Consider the following 18,649-nt stretch of genomic DNA (forward strand, 5'->3'; position numbering starts at 1 on the left):
GCTTGTTTGGTAGCATTAAACCAAATCTTTCTCTTGCCAGTCAGTGAACCATATGCTTAAAAATATTACACTTCTAAAAATTTAATGAATAATGAAACAACAAAAAAAACTATTTGTTGTAAATAAGCAAATGTGGCGACAGAAAAAAAGAGAAAAACTTAGAAAGAGGAAAAGGGAAAGATTAGGTATAGGTGAATAACCAGGGTGACATGGACTGAAACGTCCCAGTGGCATTAGAGGCAGGGTGTGGGGTGAGGGGACTGACAACATGCTACTAAACAAAGCTAGCTTTTCAAAAGGACAAGAAAAAGATTTGGTTTATTGAGAAAATAAATCAACATTTTATTACAATCCCTGTAAAGAAAAGTTAGTCTATAGGTGGCATTATTCACTAGGAGTGCTGCTGGTTGATCTCAACATTATCCATGTAGGACAGGGTCAAAGTCTTTTATCGTTTTATCACTGAGACTTGTCACATGACACGAGTCATCAAAAGGCTGCCTGGAGCCCTAGCAAGTACAATCTCTGATTGGAGCTTCAGACCGGCAGCAGCTCCAGTCGTTTCTGCTAATCGTTACTAAAAATGCAATATGAGGTCCGAGATGACCCATCTACACCAGCACAACAGGAGCTGCTTTAGGGCTGACCCACCAAAACACAGATCGTCACATCATTCTGCTTCATTCATACACTTACCCTCTAAAAATAAAGGACAAATTAAAATACAAAAAGAAAAACAAAACATTATGTACACTATTTACACTTCTAGAACCTGTGGAGGGAGCTTTACGACAGTCTGACTCTACGTGGCCAATTACACCGTTGGTCCTGAAAGATGGCACTGAATGAAAAGTGAACTATTTGTGGGGACAGACTCAGTTCTGCCAGAATTCTGTAGAAACTGACCAGCAGACTCTTTACAGCAGATTAACATTTCTAAATACTTTAAATACTGTTCAAAGGGTCTAAAGTATTCACCAAAATAATCTCAAATTAGCAAACAGACAAACCACTACAACCTTACTTCATGAGGAATTGACAAGATATAAATGTAAAGTGTTAGATAACAATACTGGTCCTTACAATCTTCTGTGAGTCTGAACAGACTAAAAACCACACTATCTAAGCTTTGGGATTGGACACTCAATTCATGAATTTTACTAAATGACCAAATTAATTGGGGTATAATTTTGAAAATATTGTTCTAAATACCAAATCTAATTACAGTTTAATTCTGATATATTTGCAATGGTTAATACTGTAGTTTGTTTTGTGGGCATCATTTAAATTCTGAAAAAGTTGATTAGAAATTCTGACTAGCATAAAAACAGCACAAGCACATCAGAATACTTGCTGCGTTGTCATCTGCTCCTCTTCTCTCAGCCAGTAAAGTCCCTTTCTCTCTTACCAGACATACATACATACGTACATACGTGCTTCGTATCTGGAAAAGGGTGAGGTGTTGTGGGGAGTGGCATACACATACAAACCCAAAGCCCTCCAAGCTTGTGCCTGGAGCTGGACGTCACAAACCCGGTAGGTAGAGGCCTGGTGATGGACAACAGCTACTGGTGGCAGCTGGTGCCACACTGAGGTGTGCCACGCCTGGTGCCACCTGGGGGATGGCGAGGAGGCCGGCGGCCTCTGGAGAGCTGCAAAGGGTGGCAATCGGCATCTGTCTTCTACACGGGTGGAAAACTTGGGCTGCCATCTTAACGCGAGGGGTGGAGATAAGCCTGATCACACTTGCTAGGACTGTGGCCTACGATGACTTGCAGCAGGACGAGGGTGGGCGCTCCTAATTGACTGTGGCATCTGCGAGGGGTCTAGATGTAAGTAGGTAGCTGGCTGCGTGTGTGTGAGCATGTGTATGAGGGAAACACATCTCCGTTAACACTTCATCCACAGCTACAATCAAGAGTCAATGCTTAGCACCAGCTGTGTGACTTGGCTAACCTAGCTCACTTTAAATAGGGGAGTGAGAAGTGGACAAGCAAGTGATGGATACCCAATTTTCTCAAGCTGTGACACCTGGTTAGAAAGGGGCCTTTTTTTCCCCATGTGGTACGACTGGGTGGGGTAGAGGCTCTTGCACCAGGTATGGTATGGCCCACTAGCACTAAAGGCTAGCTCCAAGCCTCTTGGCTTTCTCAGTCAACAAACAGCTTCACAGATCACAAGGCAGAGGACATGGGGGGGGGGGGGGAGCACAGTGGAGGGAAGGGTGAGAATAGACGACACCCCCCCACACCCCACCATAACATGGCGCTGGGTACACTGTAGACATCTCTGAGAGGGGGTGTGCGGGGCAGGTTAGGGCATACAAACCACCATCTTCTTCACACTGGCTATGGAGCTGCTGCGGCCGAACATCTCTGCGAAACACTGTGGGACAAAAGTCTCTGTGGGCTGGGCGGCGCACATTGGATCACATCGCCAACAGGAAACAGGATATGACCTTTCACCAGACACTCTTCTCTTGGGCTTGCTTGCTTGCTTTCTTTCTTTAGGCTGTGGAGGGCTTTTGTCTTCTCTTGAGCTTTGAGGCTGCTGGCTTGAAGGGGAAGAAAAAGACATGAGAACAGAACACTGTTAGCGTAGCAATAGTGTTGCTAGGGAGCGCTGCCACCTGGGAGACCCTGACACTGGCCTGCCTCTGGCTGCCTGTGCGCTAGGCTAACCTCATGTGCAGGCTGGGGAGAACTTGAGTGTGCTTGAACGCATGGGCCTGTGCTATGCAATTCAGTCGGAGTCTGAATGGGTCGTTATGGGTGTGTGAAGTCACTGCTGTGATTCCAATAATGAAGGTGCCTGATGAGCATGTATCTGAGGTGTTGGCTGGTGAGAGATAGGCTTGGTCAATACCAGTCTATCAGAGACAGCGAGAAGTCTGCCTAACCATATCTCAGAGTGTATGTGTGTGAGACTACGTCCCTTCCTTTCCTAGGCAGTGCTGAACTAGGTCCCTTATATAGCCTTGCCATCTTTCCTTTGGAAAGCGCTCACATTCCCTCCCTCCTTCCCAGGATCCCACTCCCTAAGATCCCCTTAGATCAGGAAGCAGCCAGACCAGCTGAACTGGCTTTGCAGTCTATCTTAGTGGGGTCAGAAGGCAGGTAGGACACCCCGACACCCGTCAGAAAGGCCTGGCACGTGTCTAAAGAATCAAAGGCCAGGCTAGACTGCACATACTCCACCGGTACTGACGGTCTGAATCTGTGGAGGAAACAGGGGATGCAGAGGGGAAAGAGAGAGAAGACAAGAAGGAAATGTTTAGCCTCAAAGTACGAAGAGCCAAAAGAAGCACAAATATGGTCATATTAATCTACTTGGACAGATTTCTGTTTAATCTAGTTGGACAGGTTTCTGTAATATGCCCTAAATCGGTTTTCAACCACAGCAGACATTAGGAGAGAATCGGAGTCTCCGTGCTTCACTCACGTTTTGAGTATGGCCCGGAGTGCCAGCTTCCTCTCTCTCTCTAAAAACTTGTCGATGAGGTAAGGCCCCATGCGCGGGGCTTTCCGGTAGAGCAAGAAGAAGCGGTGGTAGTTTCCGAGGGCCCAGGCAGCACGAAGCGCCAGAGCGTGAGACACATACATGTCTTCTCGTAGAGCAGGGGTCAGGTACGTCAGTTCAGTCGTCAGGTCTGAGGGTCAGACACACAAGTCACTTCACAAATCCAGCTTCAATATTACTAAGACACTGTTTTTGTTTTCTATTATGACCGAGCGGTCAGAATGACCTGTTCTGTATGAGGTTTATCTACAATGAAGTTACCAAGGCACTCCATTAACAAACTGCTTGCTAGAAAAAAACACAGCTGTTCCATTAACCTTTCCAGCAACTGTAAGCACAAGCCCCTCTAAGATAAGGAAATAAATAGAAAGCCACAAAAGTAAAAGGCAAACTGACCTCCAGAGTTTTTGGTAAAGATGTAGTAGATGAGGCGGTAAGCTGTGAACTCGCCCACATTCTCTGAAGGGCAGTCCTTGTACAGGGCCTTCAGCTGTGTCTGGCACTGGTTGAACTCCTCGTGGTCACCCTGATGACGAAAAACAGCACACACATTAGTGTCTCCCCCTCAAAATGACTCACGGCCCCTGTGTTCCATTTGCCTGATGCTTCCTAGCCTGACAGAGTTGGTTTCTGGGCAGTCCTACCTTCTCAAGGGCGATGCGAGCGTGGGTTTCGTAGACCTCTACAGTGAAGTCCGTTCTCACACCCTGAACCTACAGGCAGACAGGAAAATGAGTCAGACATGAGGAGGTGCATTATGGGACTTGGGATTGTAATAGACGGATGATGGCTTTGTGTAACAAGGGACTCACTGTGAGGTCCTGCCGGATGGATTTCATCTGTTCGCAGGCGTACTGGTAATCCTGTTTATTCTTCCAGTGGGCTTTTACTGCAATCAGAGACTTCCTCAGAACCTTCAGAGGAAAACAAAACCATCTTTACAAAGAAAGGATGACATACTTAATCTTTTAAAACAAAATTTTAAAAAATAGTAGTAGTGACAAGAGCACTGATTTGAAGTCCAACACTTGTGCTTCTTTATATTCCACAAGCTCAAGCACACCACCAACCCCAAAAAACACATCATTCATCACTCATTCAACAGTAAATACTGTTTTACAGACATCATAGCTGTCTATGGCTAATCCATAACATACCACCTAATAAACTAGACTGAGGTTGGCTATGAAGTGTTCCAAGACTTACCGACACCGGTCTGACGGTGGAGGGGTCTGGGGCACAGGTGAGGCGCAGGTAGTTTTTGGTGATGTCCTGGCAGGTACCCACGATGGGGCAGTCCTCCCAGCTGAGGCCCTCCTGGGTGGCGTTGGGCAGATCAATGGCGTTAATGTTCAGCACCAGCGGCTCTGTGCGCAGCTTGGTGTGGAAGCGTGCCGCGCGGCTCTGCTTCTTGGCCTCCCGCATGGGGTCGTGGAAATCCAGACCAGCATTACCGCCTTTCCGCTTCTTACCCATTCCCATACCAGAGTCCTCGGCGTTCCTGGGAAGGGAATCCCAGTGCTATTATATTTTATACCACACAAACTCTGTGATTCCATTAAAGCTATGACTCAAACATCCAACATGGCTTCAGTATATAGCTTTGGCTGTTCTTACCTCCTTCCTCTGTTGGCTCTCCCTCCTCTTCCTCTTCCGCCACCGCGGCCCCGATCCCGATCATTACCGCGACCTCGCCCACCTTTCTGGTTCCGACGGGAGATCTGTGGCCGGTCACTGGAGAAGCTGCTGTCGGACTGGGAATCGGAGTCACTGAGGGGAGAGCGTGCCAGATTCACTGAATGTGTCGATGTCCCCGTCACAATACAGAACACTTGTAATTAGGTAGCTTATCTGACACTGTCTGTAAATTTCCCCATGGCAATGCAAATGACCTGTGCTTAAAAACTAAAATGATTACAAAGATTCACAATCACAGACATGATGAAGTGGTCTTTCTTTAAACCACAAAGCCAATCATACAGTGTATGTGCACTCTCTGGCCATCCGCTAGGCTATTAAGCTTAACTGACTGCACCTGGCGGTCCTAGGGATTCTCTGGTCCTCAGTCTCACCTGCGTCTGCGTCGGTCCCGGTCGCGATGGCGGCTGTGTGAGGGGGAGGGGGATCGGGAGGAGGAGCGCGAGGAGCTGGACGAGGGGCTTCGCTGGGTGAACACGTTCCTGTAGTGTCCCAGGCGGCCTCCGCCACCACGGCCCCGCGTGGCTCCACCTCTGCCCAAGGACATGTCCTGGTTTCGCTGAGGGGGCACCGCCTCCCATCGGGACTGCTTGGCCTTCAACCTGCCAGACACACACAGACAATCCAACACTTAGGTTAGAAGAGAGAAGACAACATAATAATCAAATACACAGATTCAAAACCCAAAAGTAAAACACCACAAGAACCAAAATAACATAAAAAAATGCCGCAGAACTATGAAGGAGTGGAGCCAGAGTCGGGATGGGACTCACTCTGGCAACGGCTCTCTGGTCCAGTCAATGGTGTAGGCGGAGCCGTCCTGCAGGCGACCCTGCAGCACCTCCTTCAGCACTTTCTCAGTGCGGTCCTTGTCGTCCTCGGACTCGCAGGCGGTGAAGCAGCGCTGCACGTACTCCTTCATGGCCTGGGGCCAGTCCTGAGGCCTGTAGAGGGAATGGAGTAGTAGTTACAGAAGCTGCTCTAACTAACATTCTCTAACAGCTATGTGACCGAATAGACCTCATAAACTGAAGATTGTCCAGATAACATCAAACTCTCTGGTCACTTTACATCAAAGCAAGGGAATATCTGCTTAAGCAGTATGACACATTGTACAAGATCAAAGGTTATGACAGGACAATGTGCACCGTTTCGATATCAAAACAAAGCTTGGACTGTTAGTAGCATTTCAACATATCACGATATTATCGCAAAATGCTTGCTCTTGTTTAGAGCTTTGCCTGTCAACAGTGAACATGATTGCAGTCTAGGCCTGATAAACGGTCTCTGCTTGCCTTTACTCCTTCAAGTGGAATGAAATCCAAAACACCACTCCCTATCTCATTACAGCCAAGACAAGCTTCCATGTTCACCCACCCTTTCTGGACACCTCCGGCTGTTGTGGCCGTGACCGCAGTAGAGACTGACGCAACCGTAGTTGCAGTGGCGGCAGCCACTGCCGAGGCCTGCTCGCCTATTGGAAAGCTCTGATTGGTCATTACGTATGGGCGTTTTGGAATGTTGAACTTCATTCCAACCGCTCCAGGAGCCTCTGCAGACGACAGAGAGGAAATGTTACAGCCACAGCACACAAGAGACTGAAACCCAGCAATCAAGTCATTCTTTTCACACCAACTAAGGTCAAACTAGTATCAGAATAAGCCTAGGCTATATTTACCATAAAACCACACAGGAGAGAACTCACAGAATGCTTTGCATTTTATAGTTCCTTATATTCAAGATATTATCTTTAACATGATGGCAGTACTTACGTTTCATTCGCTGCCACATTGGCTGTCCTCCTTTATTGGCATTGTTAACATTGTTGGGCTTCTTGGCTCCTTCGCCCCGCCCTGTGCCACCGTATGGCCCTGATTGGGGACCCTGCTGCTGTGTGTTGGCTTGGGAGGCCTGGTAGCCCTGACCCTGGTAGCCCTGGCCATAGCGAGGCTGGTTGTGGTTGTAGTTCCCTTGGTAGGGCATGGCTCCATTGGGACTGTAAGGGGTCTGGGAGGGGGGTGGAGGGTACTGGGAGTTGGGGGGAGGGGGAACGGGAGGGGGTGGAGGGGGAGGGGGCTGCTCTGAGGTGGTGGGGCTTTGAGGGGGCGGCAGAGGGGCGGAGGTGGGAGGGGCCTGTGGCTGGGAGGGGTAACTGGAGGACTGGTCCTCCATCATAGACATGGCAGGAGGCTTGACCAGTAGGAGGAAATTTTAAAAAATTAAGCAGTTAATTAATTCTTCACTAATACAGTGAGCATGTGAACTTTCAAATCGTCCACTACAACAACCAGTAAAAAACAAATGATGCCAAAGAATAACTGTTACCTGTCCTGTTGGGGTGCTGGGTGGCTGGTACGCCCCAGGAACACTATACTGACCCTGAGGATAACCGGCTGCAGCATACTGAGGAAAGAAAGCACAACCATTTCACACACAGTTCTGAATCTGAAAAATCAGCTTAGATCTGCAATCTAACAGTCTTTATATATCCAGTTCTTTGAATGTACAGACTACCCACTAGGAGACTTGTTTTCACCAATATTGTGATTTAATATGCGATTATTTTATAAGCTTTTTATCTTCGGTATTATTTAACAAAGACAAACAATAAATCATTCTATAGTATAAACAACACATTTTTAGATCAATTAAACATAAACTGTTATTTCCTAGAGGCCAAGTTATGACGACATTAGGTGGTGCATGAATTGATATGAATGACATTTTATTTAGCTACTTCAATCAGTTGAACTTCCAGCCTTGTAAACATGTAATAATTATCATCCTGTGCTCATCATGCCCCCTCAAAAAAAACCTGTGCCCCCTTAGTAGGCCTTAAATACATGTAAATGACAGTTCAGCTTGATGTTCACTGAAGGTTATCAACACCACAGGACAAATTAAGTTCAAAACTCATGCATGCAAATGAACTGGTTTGTTCTTATCACAACAAAGTCAATCGCAGAGATAAAAAAAAAACTCTTTAAACAGGCAAAGTTATCAGTTGTTAACAGCATGCAAGAGCCTTAGCTGGCAAACTGATTTTAGAACACAGATGGGTTGGTTAGCTGCTTGTCAACTAGGCTACTCAGGGATAACATTAGGCTATTAATTCATTAACTGTGACATGAAATGTTAGCGCCGCCAATTGGAAATCGCCAATAGTAATAGGCAGTTGGAGAAGTAAACAAAATTAGCAGCAAAAATTGCTGCACAGGTGAATGGCTGATATGTGTAGCCTAAACAGCCGTGGTGTTTTAATAATCAGCTGGCCCCTGAGTGATGTGTAAACGATGCAAGGTCTCATGCTAAAGTAGTAAAGCTGCACAGGCACCCTGAGTTTCTACCTTTTTGGAAGAGACTAAGGCCAGATTAAAGTAGAATTCCGGCGATTTTTCACATAGATCTCTATTTCTCGAGGTCACCGAACATAATAAAATAAACATGGCCCCAAAGTGTATCACTGTAGCTCTAGCTGTTGGCTGCAGCAAATCGAGCTAGTGAAAAACTTCCTTTCGGGGTTTGTTTTGGTACTGACAGTACTCAGTGACCTCGAGAAACAGATCTATGTGAATAATTGCAGGAATTCTCCTTTAATTATCCGATTTTACTACACATTTAGCACACACTTACCGGACTTACTGGAGGAACAGGATGGTAGTAGTAGTTGTATGGATATGAACCATACCCATACTGCTGGTTCGGTTGTTGTGGGTACCACTGGAAATACTGTTGTTGTTGCTGCTGCTGCTGCTGTTGTGGAGGTCGAAGTCCAGCCGAATCAGTTCCCATCATATACTGCCCGGCCTAAAACACCCACAAAACATATCACAAAAGTCAGCCCTGTGATTCACATTCACCGTTTAAATATAGGAACTATGAGAAAATTAAACAAACCAAGATAAACCACACAAAATATTACAAAAGTCACCAAAACAGTGATTTTCTCACCTGTGTGTTGGTGGAGTTAGCCTGCGAGGTTTTAGTTGTGTTCTGACTCTTGCTGATGGAGGCAAGGGCCTGTCTGGCCTTTTCCCACTCTGGATTCTCATGTACAGGGGGATCTGTGCCTGGGGCACCAGCAAATGGCCTAAACAGAGGAGAGAAACAAGGTTTATACACATCTACCCATCCAAGTAATCCCAGGCCTTGTACTAACTGAAAAAGCAATATCAATATCTCGAACATTAGACATAGGTGGAAATAAATTTGATGGTGACGCAAACTGGGTATTTAACTATGCTAATTTCACATCATTTTCTTGAATTTCCCCTTGAGGATAAATAAAGTATCTATCTATCTATCTATCTTTATTTTGGTTTCCAGCCAGGTTGTATTGTCTTTAAAATGTTTTGAGGGGGCCAAGCTGAGATCTGTAGTACAAACTAAACTGGTGAGGTATTCATGGAATTTTGATGACCTAACGACCATGGGATGTTTTGGAATATGCTGGAATGAACTCTTTATTGGAAATGTCTTTATCATCATGATACTGCCAAAGAATTTGACACAATTGGCAGACAGGCCTGTGGCTTGTCCTGTCAAGTCAAATCTGTCAGATATACTAGTTAACGTAAAAGTGTATCAGAGACGGTGCCCCTGTAAAGTCGCCAACTATGAGCTGTTACATTACATTAGATGTAACCTAACGTTAACGTTACAATATTTCTAACTCGGGTGACAGACAGATTCTAATAGAAATGTATCGATATGGACCTAACGTCAATAAAAGTTAACGTTATAACAATGACTTCGTTGTAAACAATTTCGCATATCTTGCTGTGCAGGTGTTTTATTGCACTGTGTACTGTAAATGTGTCAAAATAAGAAAATACCACATGACCAGGGTAAAGTACACTAAATAAGGTCAACATCGACGTAACGCAACCCCAACCAGTAATGCTAACTGACTAGCCATTTACAAAACAACATATTTCTGTGGCACAAATTCTTTAGCACGCTAGCATTAGCAAACAGCACTAGTTTTTCGGTATTGTTGAACGTAAATTAATTTTAAGTAGCAAACGTTAGACTCTGAAACCTGGCTAGTTTACTTATGATGTAATTACTCGGTATATGCACACTTCAGTCAGAGCAACACGTTAAAATGAATGTTACATAAGCCTTAAGTTAGCAGCCCCGAGTTCAACACTGTCGATTAACATTTCAAACTCCTTGTACGTAAGCTAGCTAACGTTAACGCTAGCTAATTTAATGGCATTTTATCTATCAACTACCATTTAACTATTACATGCTGTGTTGATTGGACATTACAGTGGTTCGTTTTACACAAATATAACTACATGCCATCAATAGGAACAAAAACAGAGGCGTCATACCAGTTAGCTGGAGGCGCAGACTGCGTTGTATTCGCCGCCATTTCGCCACTAGCAAGTTAGCTAACTAACGTTAGCCTGCTAAACTTAGCAGTTGGGATTTTTCAGTCTGACAACCTAAAAATATCACGAGAAAACAATCTACGCTTAAGACAGCTTGTATCTGGATTCGTCGAGGTAACCGAAATGTACTGTTATATCGAATTCACATATATTATCTTCTCAGTAAGTTATTTGAATTATGCCATCTCCTCGGTCGTTTTCTGGACGTAAACACAGAGACCTAGCTTTCAGCTTCGAGAGAACGGCACTATGAACAAAATGGTTGCTAAACGTGACGAGGGGTTTCGAGATCACTGTATCCAGGATGACTGTGGGCGTTCCTATCGGTGGTTCTAGAATTATTGCTAGAACCATTTTTTGTTCCAATTTAAATTAAATGTTTTTACGCGACAAAGCAAAAATAACTATTGGTAAGATACTTTAAGTATCTAACGTCCTAAATTTAGATTGTGCTTCGTCATTCGTTATAGGCGCTGGGCAAAGCAACTTCTCACTGGTTTAGTGGCCTAGGCCTACTGGGGAAAACTAAAATAAGTGTCCTCTTAACTGGACCACACACACGACACATATTTGAAAGTCATTAAGTTTCAAGTTAAAGTTTTATTGTCGCGTATACTTTGCAGTAGACGATAGCGAAATTCTTGTGCCAAAGTTGCATTAGTGGAAGGAGGGGTAACACATGGGGGGCATAGAGGGGACCTTAAATAAAGGAAGTTGGAAAAGGACTACCACACATAGCCAAACTCCAAACATGCACACAATATGTACAGCCATAAATATCTATATATATACGTACACCGACACACACAACCACTATACTTGCATGCTCAATAGCATAAATAAAACCTCATGGACATGGGACATACATTTAGGATTCTGACAGCTTGTAGGAAAAATCTGTCTCTGAATAGTGTAGTGTGGGTGGTGCTCCGGAAGCGCTTGCCAGAGGGAAGCAGAGAGAAGAGAGAGTGAGCTGGAGAGAGAACAGAGCATGAGCGGGATGATTGGGGTCTTTAATAATGCAATCAGCTTTCCTCTTGCAGCGGGAAGTGTAAATGTCGTGGAGATCAGGTACGTTAGTGTCAATAATCCTGGCTGCTGACCTGACAACTCTTTGCAATTGTTTGCGGTCTTGGGAGGTTGTGTTCCCGTACCACACTGTGATGCAAAAAGAAAGAACGCTCTCAATGGTGCATCGGTAGAAGTTCTCAAGTGCTCTGGTACTTAGGCCAAACTTTTTAAGACGTCTCAGAAAATAAAGGCGTTGTTGTGCCTTCTTGAGGGTGCACTTGGTGTTTAGTGACCATGTTAAAGTGTCTGAGATGTTAACGCCTAGAAATCTGAAGCTATCAACAATCTCTACAGATGCTCCGTTGATGGTAATAGGAGTGTGATCTGGCCTTCCTAAAGTCAACAATGATTTCCTTAGTCTTATTGACATTAAGGAAGAGGTTGTTATCATGGCACCACAGGGTAAGGTTTGCTACTTCCTTTCTGTAGGCCGTCTCGTCATTGTTGCTTATGAGGCCAACCAGAGTAGTGTCATCTGCAAACTTTATGATGGAATTTGAGTTATGGATAGCGACGCAGTCATGTGTAAACAGGCTGTAAAGTAAAGGACTGAGACAGGTGGATGACAGGGCCCCGGTCCTGAGCACTAAGGTGGATGAGAGTGCTTTGCCTATCCTTACAGCTTGGGTCTGCCCGTCAGAAAATCAAATAGCCAATTACAGGTGTGTGTTGATGTAAGCTGCAATCAGTCTCTCCAGGCACTTCATCACCACAGATGTTAAGGTGATGGGCCGGTAGTCGTAGGCAAGAAACAGAACTTTTCTTGGGCACTGGTATTATTGTTGTTATTAACCCTTTAGGTGAGGGCAACTTTTTGATTTTGCAGGGTTGAAACTTTGAAATCGTCCTTCCCACTAAATATCACGAGAGCTGTTGATCCAATGCTTCACTTCTGTCATTGAATTTTTCCTGTGCAGACACTCTGGCTATGATGCACATTACTTTTACCCCTTGCATCCCGGGGAATCAATCAAATCGGCGTATCTGATATAGGCGGGCCAGAGGCAAGCTAAACCGATGACGACAGCGCTGCAACGTTGGAGGTCAGTCAACATTGGTCTAGTGTTATCCAATTGCGTGCAGTGAGATTTTCAAATGCATGCTTGGTGCCGCCCCTCAAGTTGGGCCATTACATTGTTCGTGGCCAGATCCTTAATCTTTCTAGATTACCAGGGTCTGGATTTTCCAGGCTACCGTACAGTAAGGAAAGCAGAAGAAAAAAAACTCCTCTGTCCATCTCTTTGGACATGTAGGAAGAGGTAGGAAGTGGACAGGGATCATCATTGAAGATTCCACACACACTGGCCACAACATTGTTCAACTCCTTTCTGCAGAACCTCTTTTACCAGAGCAACCATGCACAGGAACAGCTTTTCTCCTAAGGTGATCACCTTTAGGAATAGCTGACCAGTATGCCAAACTTGGTTATTGGACAGTTTACACTTGGCTTCATATAATCCACAAGTAGGCCTACCTGCACACACATCATGCACAATCCACATTATGTTGCACTTGCCTTCCACATCACACTTGTAATTATATGTTGACTATATTGTTAGAGGGGCACCAATAGCCAGAACCTAATTCCTTGCATGTGTAAGTATAAGGGAGGTACTTGCTGAATAAAATCTGATACTGACAACTCTGATATAAATGTATGATCTATGCAGGAAAAAGAAAACAAGTATGTCTCCCCCTTGTGGTCAAAGTCATCTGACTAGAATCCTATAAGCATTGCAAGAAACTTGCACTGAGCATGACAAGTACTTTATATCTGAGCCCTTATGTGCTTTTTGTATTAAATCAAAAATAATACACAACTCCTTTCTCTGTTTCTTTGTTTTTATCCACATATTTAATGTATGGTTGAAACAGAGGGTCACACACACACACACACACACATACCACACACACTAGTTTTTTGTCCCCACCCCCAATCCCCACATCAGCCTATTTCCTGTCCAAACTCTCACAGCTGTAAACCCACTTCCAGGATGTAGCCTATATGTTACAAATTCCTTCAACTAAAGTGTACAGATGGCATGTAGGGGAAATATTCACTGCAGAAATATACAAGAGAATGAACAAAAACAGAGAGAATAGTGAATGTGTGTGTGTATAGGTAGGCTAAAAGAGATGAGAGGGGGGCTTAGGAATACTAAATGTTCACTTTCTGTCTTGGTGAGATCAAGTCTACACAGCATTCTTTTTCAGAAAGCTCTTTTATTTTATCATTCCAATTCAGATCATTCTTTTTGTAGCCAGCCAACTAACTGACCCTTTCCCAGGCATCTGGGTTCTGAGCCTCAGTGGAATTGACCCATTTCCATCCTTTATCATTTTCTGAGGTCACCGGTATGCGTCAACAGTTTCCTGATGACTCATGCCAATTGAATAGAAAGCAGGATGAAGTCATGCATGGGTGCTGCTGAAATATGCGCTAATAATGAAGTAAGAATATTTGTTTGATTAATTTAAAAATAATAACAGTGTAGCATAGGCCTACCCAGTTGAACACGAAAACAATGTTGACAAACATTGACGTTTGCACTCCTGCAATTAAAAGCAGTAGGCTACACATTATTTTTTTAGTGTAACAGAAAAGTGTGGCTAGACTTCTTTCTGAAGCATTAACAATTCTGCAATGGGTTCAGTTTCACAAAAATACAACTCTGTTATAGGCTTAATAACTCCAGTTAATTTACCGTAGGCCTATTGTAGCTATTCATCAACATCTGTTGTCCGCGCTCGTAGCCTAGCCTACGTAGTGCTCTTTCCCTCACTCCCTAGTAAAGGCGCGTCACTTCCTTGCCCATCCCAGTGGGAGAAAAAGAAATATTAGAAAGGAGCAAACGACGCTTGGAAAGAGCGAGAAAAGAACGAAAAGATAGGGTGAGAAGGCCAGATGAAAAGGATAGAGTGGAGGGCGGAAGCGAATCACAAACATAAACACAGAAAAGTAAGTTTCTTTAAAATTCGGCTTTTGAGACATTCCTATCTCAAAGTTGGCCAAAGAGGTCAACTTCTTACAATATTTCATTTTCGACTGCTGTCTATTCGATGGGACAGTCTGTAAAATGTGGCCGATTCGTATAGATAAGACATGGGCGGTTATGGAAGAGGGAATATTCGAATAAGGATTGTTTCCTTAATTTAGTCCAAGTAAAAAAAAACAAAAAAAAAAACACGATATGTTTGTAAATAAGGTTTGCGTATTTTCTAAAACAGTCAACTCCACTGCGCAATTAACATGTTGGCAGCTGGAAGTAGTTTAAGGCTATTTGGAAAAGAAAATAGTAGCCTATCACTTTCTGAGTTAGTTTGGCTACTCCAGTTGTTGTCTCCGAGATACGATTATGTTTCCAGCTGTTGATTCTTTCAGGTAGCCAAAGGCTCGCTAAAATGGCGAAGTTAGTCTGCAGGCTAGTTTTGTTGTATTCAGGTCTTGTAGGTCTTACACGATAACTTCTGTCTAAAGAAAGCATTACAGCAGAAAAAGTAAAAAAATAAAAATAAAAATTCGAAAGTTTTGACAGACCCTGGCAGTTAAGAACCCTCATTTCCCTGTGCTTTATTGAAACCACACTCCTACTGATTTACCAGGTTATCACTGATTTAATAAAACATTAATGCATCGTTTTATTTTATAACGACAGACTGAGGATCCCTTTCATAGTTCACTTGAAACTGTAGACGCTCATGCGCTATTCACCCTTGGGAGAGAGGATTCAGAAGTATGTGCTTGCGTTGCATGCATATGTTTCACTTACAAGTCTGAGCATGGCAGCATGGGCGGCGAACAGCGCAATTCGTTTCTCACACTTCTTGCGCAACACTTCTATCGTGTTTTTCATCTGTATGGTTTATGAGCTGTCAGCCTACAATATGTTATGAATGTAATCTGAACTCCTCTGAACTGAAAACATGTATCCTACAGGCCTACCTCATGTAAAATATTTGACTTTAGCTATCAAATGATAATCAACTTATCCTTCTCTCCCCTTCTCTTATGGACACAGCTACCATGCCTCTCCATAAGTCTTCAAGGGGGCGCTTGGACCCCACAATGATATCCGCCCCACTTGGGGATTTCCGCCACACCATGCACATTGGTCGGGGTGGCGATGCCTTTGGAGATACTTCCTTCCTGGCCACCCAAGGCAGCTCCTCAGCAGACTCTTCCAACTCAGCTCCAGGATCTACAGAGCCAACCGACTCAGAGGCATTTCTGAACCATGACTCATCCGATGGTAATTTTAACACCCCAGATTCATCTAAGTTGAATGAGTTACAGCACTCAGAGTCTGTGTCCTCATTTGATCTGGACCTGGATTTGGGGCCCTCCATCTTAGGGGATGTTCTGGGTGTGATGGATGGGTTGAGTTTGGACTCCAATTGGACTACAGACAAGGATGCAGAAGAAAAGGAGGTCTTCAGTCCCAGCCGTGGCACCCTGGAAATGGAAATGCCCGTAGAGGATTCTACTGTGAGTTCAAAGAACGAGGTGAACGAGAAGAAAAGGATGGAAGGTGCAAATGGGGAAGAAAATGGAGAGAGGGGTCTGGATCAGTTGAGCGACGGTAATGGATGGAAGGCCAAAGGCCTCAAGCCCAAAGTGAGGTTCAGCGAGAAGAGAGAGGAGATCGTTGACCAGTTGGTTAAAGGAGACAGCCAGGGGGTGGAGGGCGAGGAGACGGAGTGCCCCAGCCCCACAGAAGTGGAGCCTGAGATAGCTGCCATGGTGTCTGGAGAAGTAGAGCCGGCCAATCACAGAGCTGATTCCCCACCGAGTTCCACCTCGTCTCTCAGTTCCGAATATGAGGGAGTCGCTCCATTGGACAGAAGGAGGGAAAGCGAGCAGCACTCAGAGACAGATTCGGAAGAGGAAGGAGGGGTCGACGGACAGCGTGGCTACACATTTGAGGATGAGTTTGATGATGAAATTGGACTGTAGGAGTGAAAAGTTAGCATCTAATCAGAGAGGAGATAGAAGAGGGTCTCTGGTGGGTTGTCAATCATGTACAGTAAACTTGTCTGATCAACACATTGCAAGAAAGGGAGATTTAACCAAAGCTTAGTTGAAAGTTCTCTGACATCGCAGCAATAACACTTAAGAATCATAGTCACACTAAGTTTACAAACCAGTCTCTCCATAAACACAGACTGCATCTAAACAAACCAGATACATTTTTATGTTCAGGTCATTCCATTAGCTAAACATTAGATACAACAGCTGTTCTTAGTTCTCTTATGAGGAGATATGAATACAAAACTACCAGCTGTTTTTTTTTTTTGAAAATTGTGAAACAGTACAATTTCTCAGAGGGCAGTTTTTGGGCACTTTAGCTTCTTTCAGTGAACTGGAAGTTTCATTATCAATGCTCAGTGGAAAATGCACGTGTAACACAATTAAAACCATTCCAACCAATAAAGATACCTTAATAGTATTATAGTCATAGCATTTAAACCAAAGGTTAGTCTTAAATACTAAAGAACAGAAAACACATAATAAACATGTATAGTTTTATAGTATTCTATATTGGTGCCTTGAAAGCTGTTGTTTTTAGTTTGTGTACTCCCATACTTTCTATTTTTGTACTGAAAGTGGCCTTGGTATATTGTATAAAGTGTGTGATGTGACAGAGTCCACCATTTAAAAGATGGACGCGGAGGTTGAAACTTTCACATAATAGCAGGAATTCTCTCTTGTGAATGCTGGAATGCTCTTGGGACAAACCTTTGGGGCACTAAGATAAACCTGTGTACATTCCTTGTGACTTACTTTGTCTTCTTCAAAACATGACCTTCATGGGTGAAATATGTTTTAATTGTACTGAAAAGTTATTTTTAGGTCAAACCTTGTTTAGAGAGCAGTACATATCATTTTGGAAACTGAACGGTTTACACAATTGAACACTCTGGTATGTATTGGCTCTGAAAGCGATCATTGTGTTCTATCCTGAATCATCACTTTTATGTGAATGTAGTGTCAAGCTGTACAGAGGCTTTTGTATGTCTGCAAACTCCCCCCAAAATCTGTACATGTTTAAAGATTAGCCATTTTTTAAGACTGTTTAGCCAGGGGTCATAGTGTGAAGTCAGATCAGGGCGTTGGTAACAATGTTAATATAAAATGTTATTTAATTTTTTTTCCAGATCTGTTATATTGGCTAAATGGTGAGGCTGTTTTCTCTAAATCTGTATCAATGGCAAGTCTTGTTTTTGTCTAAAGCTATATTCTTGATAACTTACCTAAACTTGTGATCTAAGATTCGCTGGTTACATAAATAAATCTTTCTTGCTTCATAGCCATAACCATTTGTTTTCATATCCATTTCAGTTTGCAGTTTAATGTGTGCATTTGCAGTTTAATGTGTGTTTGTATGTACTGAAGCACCACTCATCGTAATGGTTCTAAAATCTTTGATATGTCAGTTGAAATGGCACTTAAAGCGAAATGTATGATAGTATTTGTTATTATGAAGTTATACGCCTTTCATTCAAGCGTAAAGACAAATCCAGTCTCTGACTGCTGGCTGAGCAGTGCCATTTCCTCAGTGGTTTTGACACTTAACCTAAAATAACAGTCTACAAACAGTAAGGTGGCCATTGGTGAGACAATTGTGATGAATGGATGGTTGCATTGTGAAATTGAGAAAACTCCTACACTATGGTTAAAATAACTGTATCCATGCATAATGTTTTAAGATACGGCTTCATTTTCTGAAAGTCACACAGACATAATAGTGAGTTTTATAAAAACGTTATACCAAATTGTTTTGAGTATGACAACAAGGGAGCTGAAAATGGATCCAATGGCAAATCACAACACATACCTTAGATGTACCTCAGATTGACTCACAAACGATTGAGACAGCCTTCTGTGAAATATGCTAGGTCCATATCTAATCAAGAAAGCGGTTTCTTCATATTCTACAACTCGATTTAGTTTCCTCTTTTCT

General features: G+C 43.6%; 2 protein-coding genes across 3 annotated transcripts; one reads left to right on the forward strand and one right to left on the reverse strand.

Moving 5' to 3' along the window:
* Positions 1-299: 299 nt before the first annotated feature.
* leng8 (leukocyte receptor cluster (LRC) member 8) lies at positions 300-10,885 on the reverse strand. 2 transcript variants are annotated; one of them, XM_048260273.1, is made up of 15 exons: positions 10,557-10,885; positions 9,169-9,307; positions 8,860-9,024; positions 7,543-7,620; positions 6,990-7,407; positions 6,595-6,769; positions 5,991-6,161; positions 5,592-5,819; positions 5,137-5,289; positions 4,726-5,020; positions 4,332-4,433; positions 4,164-4,232; positions 3,916-4,045; positions 3,442-3,649; positions 300-3,216 (listed from the first exon to the last, which is right to left on the reverse strand). In XM_048260273.1, exons 1-15 carry the CDS (start codon positions 10,595-10,597, stop codon positions 3,054-3,056), a joined length of 2,535 nt encoding a protein of 844 aa, XP_048116230.1. In that variant the 5' UTR covers positions 10,598-10,885; the 3' UTR covers positions 300-3,053. The 2 variants fall into 2 exon arrangements, with proteins under 2 accessions (XP_048116230.1, XP_048116229.1); XM_048260272.1 differs by having other exon boundaries at positions 8,851-9,024.
* A 3,617-nt stretch (positions 10,886-14,502) lies between these two features.
* On the forward strand, positions 14,503-18,002 carry cdc42ep5 (CDC42 effector protein (Rho GTPase binding) 5). Its single transcript, XM_048260274.1, has 2 exons — positions 14,503-14,646; positions 15,707-18,002. The coding sequence occupies exon 2, from the start codon at positions 15,712-15,714 to the stop codon at positions 16,639-16,641; it is 930 nt and encodes a 309-aa protein (XP_048116231.1). The 5' UTR covers positions 14,503-14,646; positions 15,707-15,711; the 3' UTR covers positions 16,642-18,002.
* The last annotated feature ends 647 nt before the right edge of the window (positions 18,003-18,649 follow it).

This window comes from Alosa alosa, chromosome 13, assembly GCF_017589495.1.
Source record: "Alosa alosa isolate M-15738 ecotype Scorff River chromosome 13, AALO_Geno_1.1, whole genome shotgun sequence".
NCBI lineage: Eukaryota > Metazoa > Chordata > Actinopteri > Clupeiformes > Clupeidae > Alosa > Alosa alosa.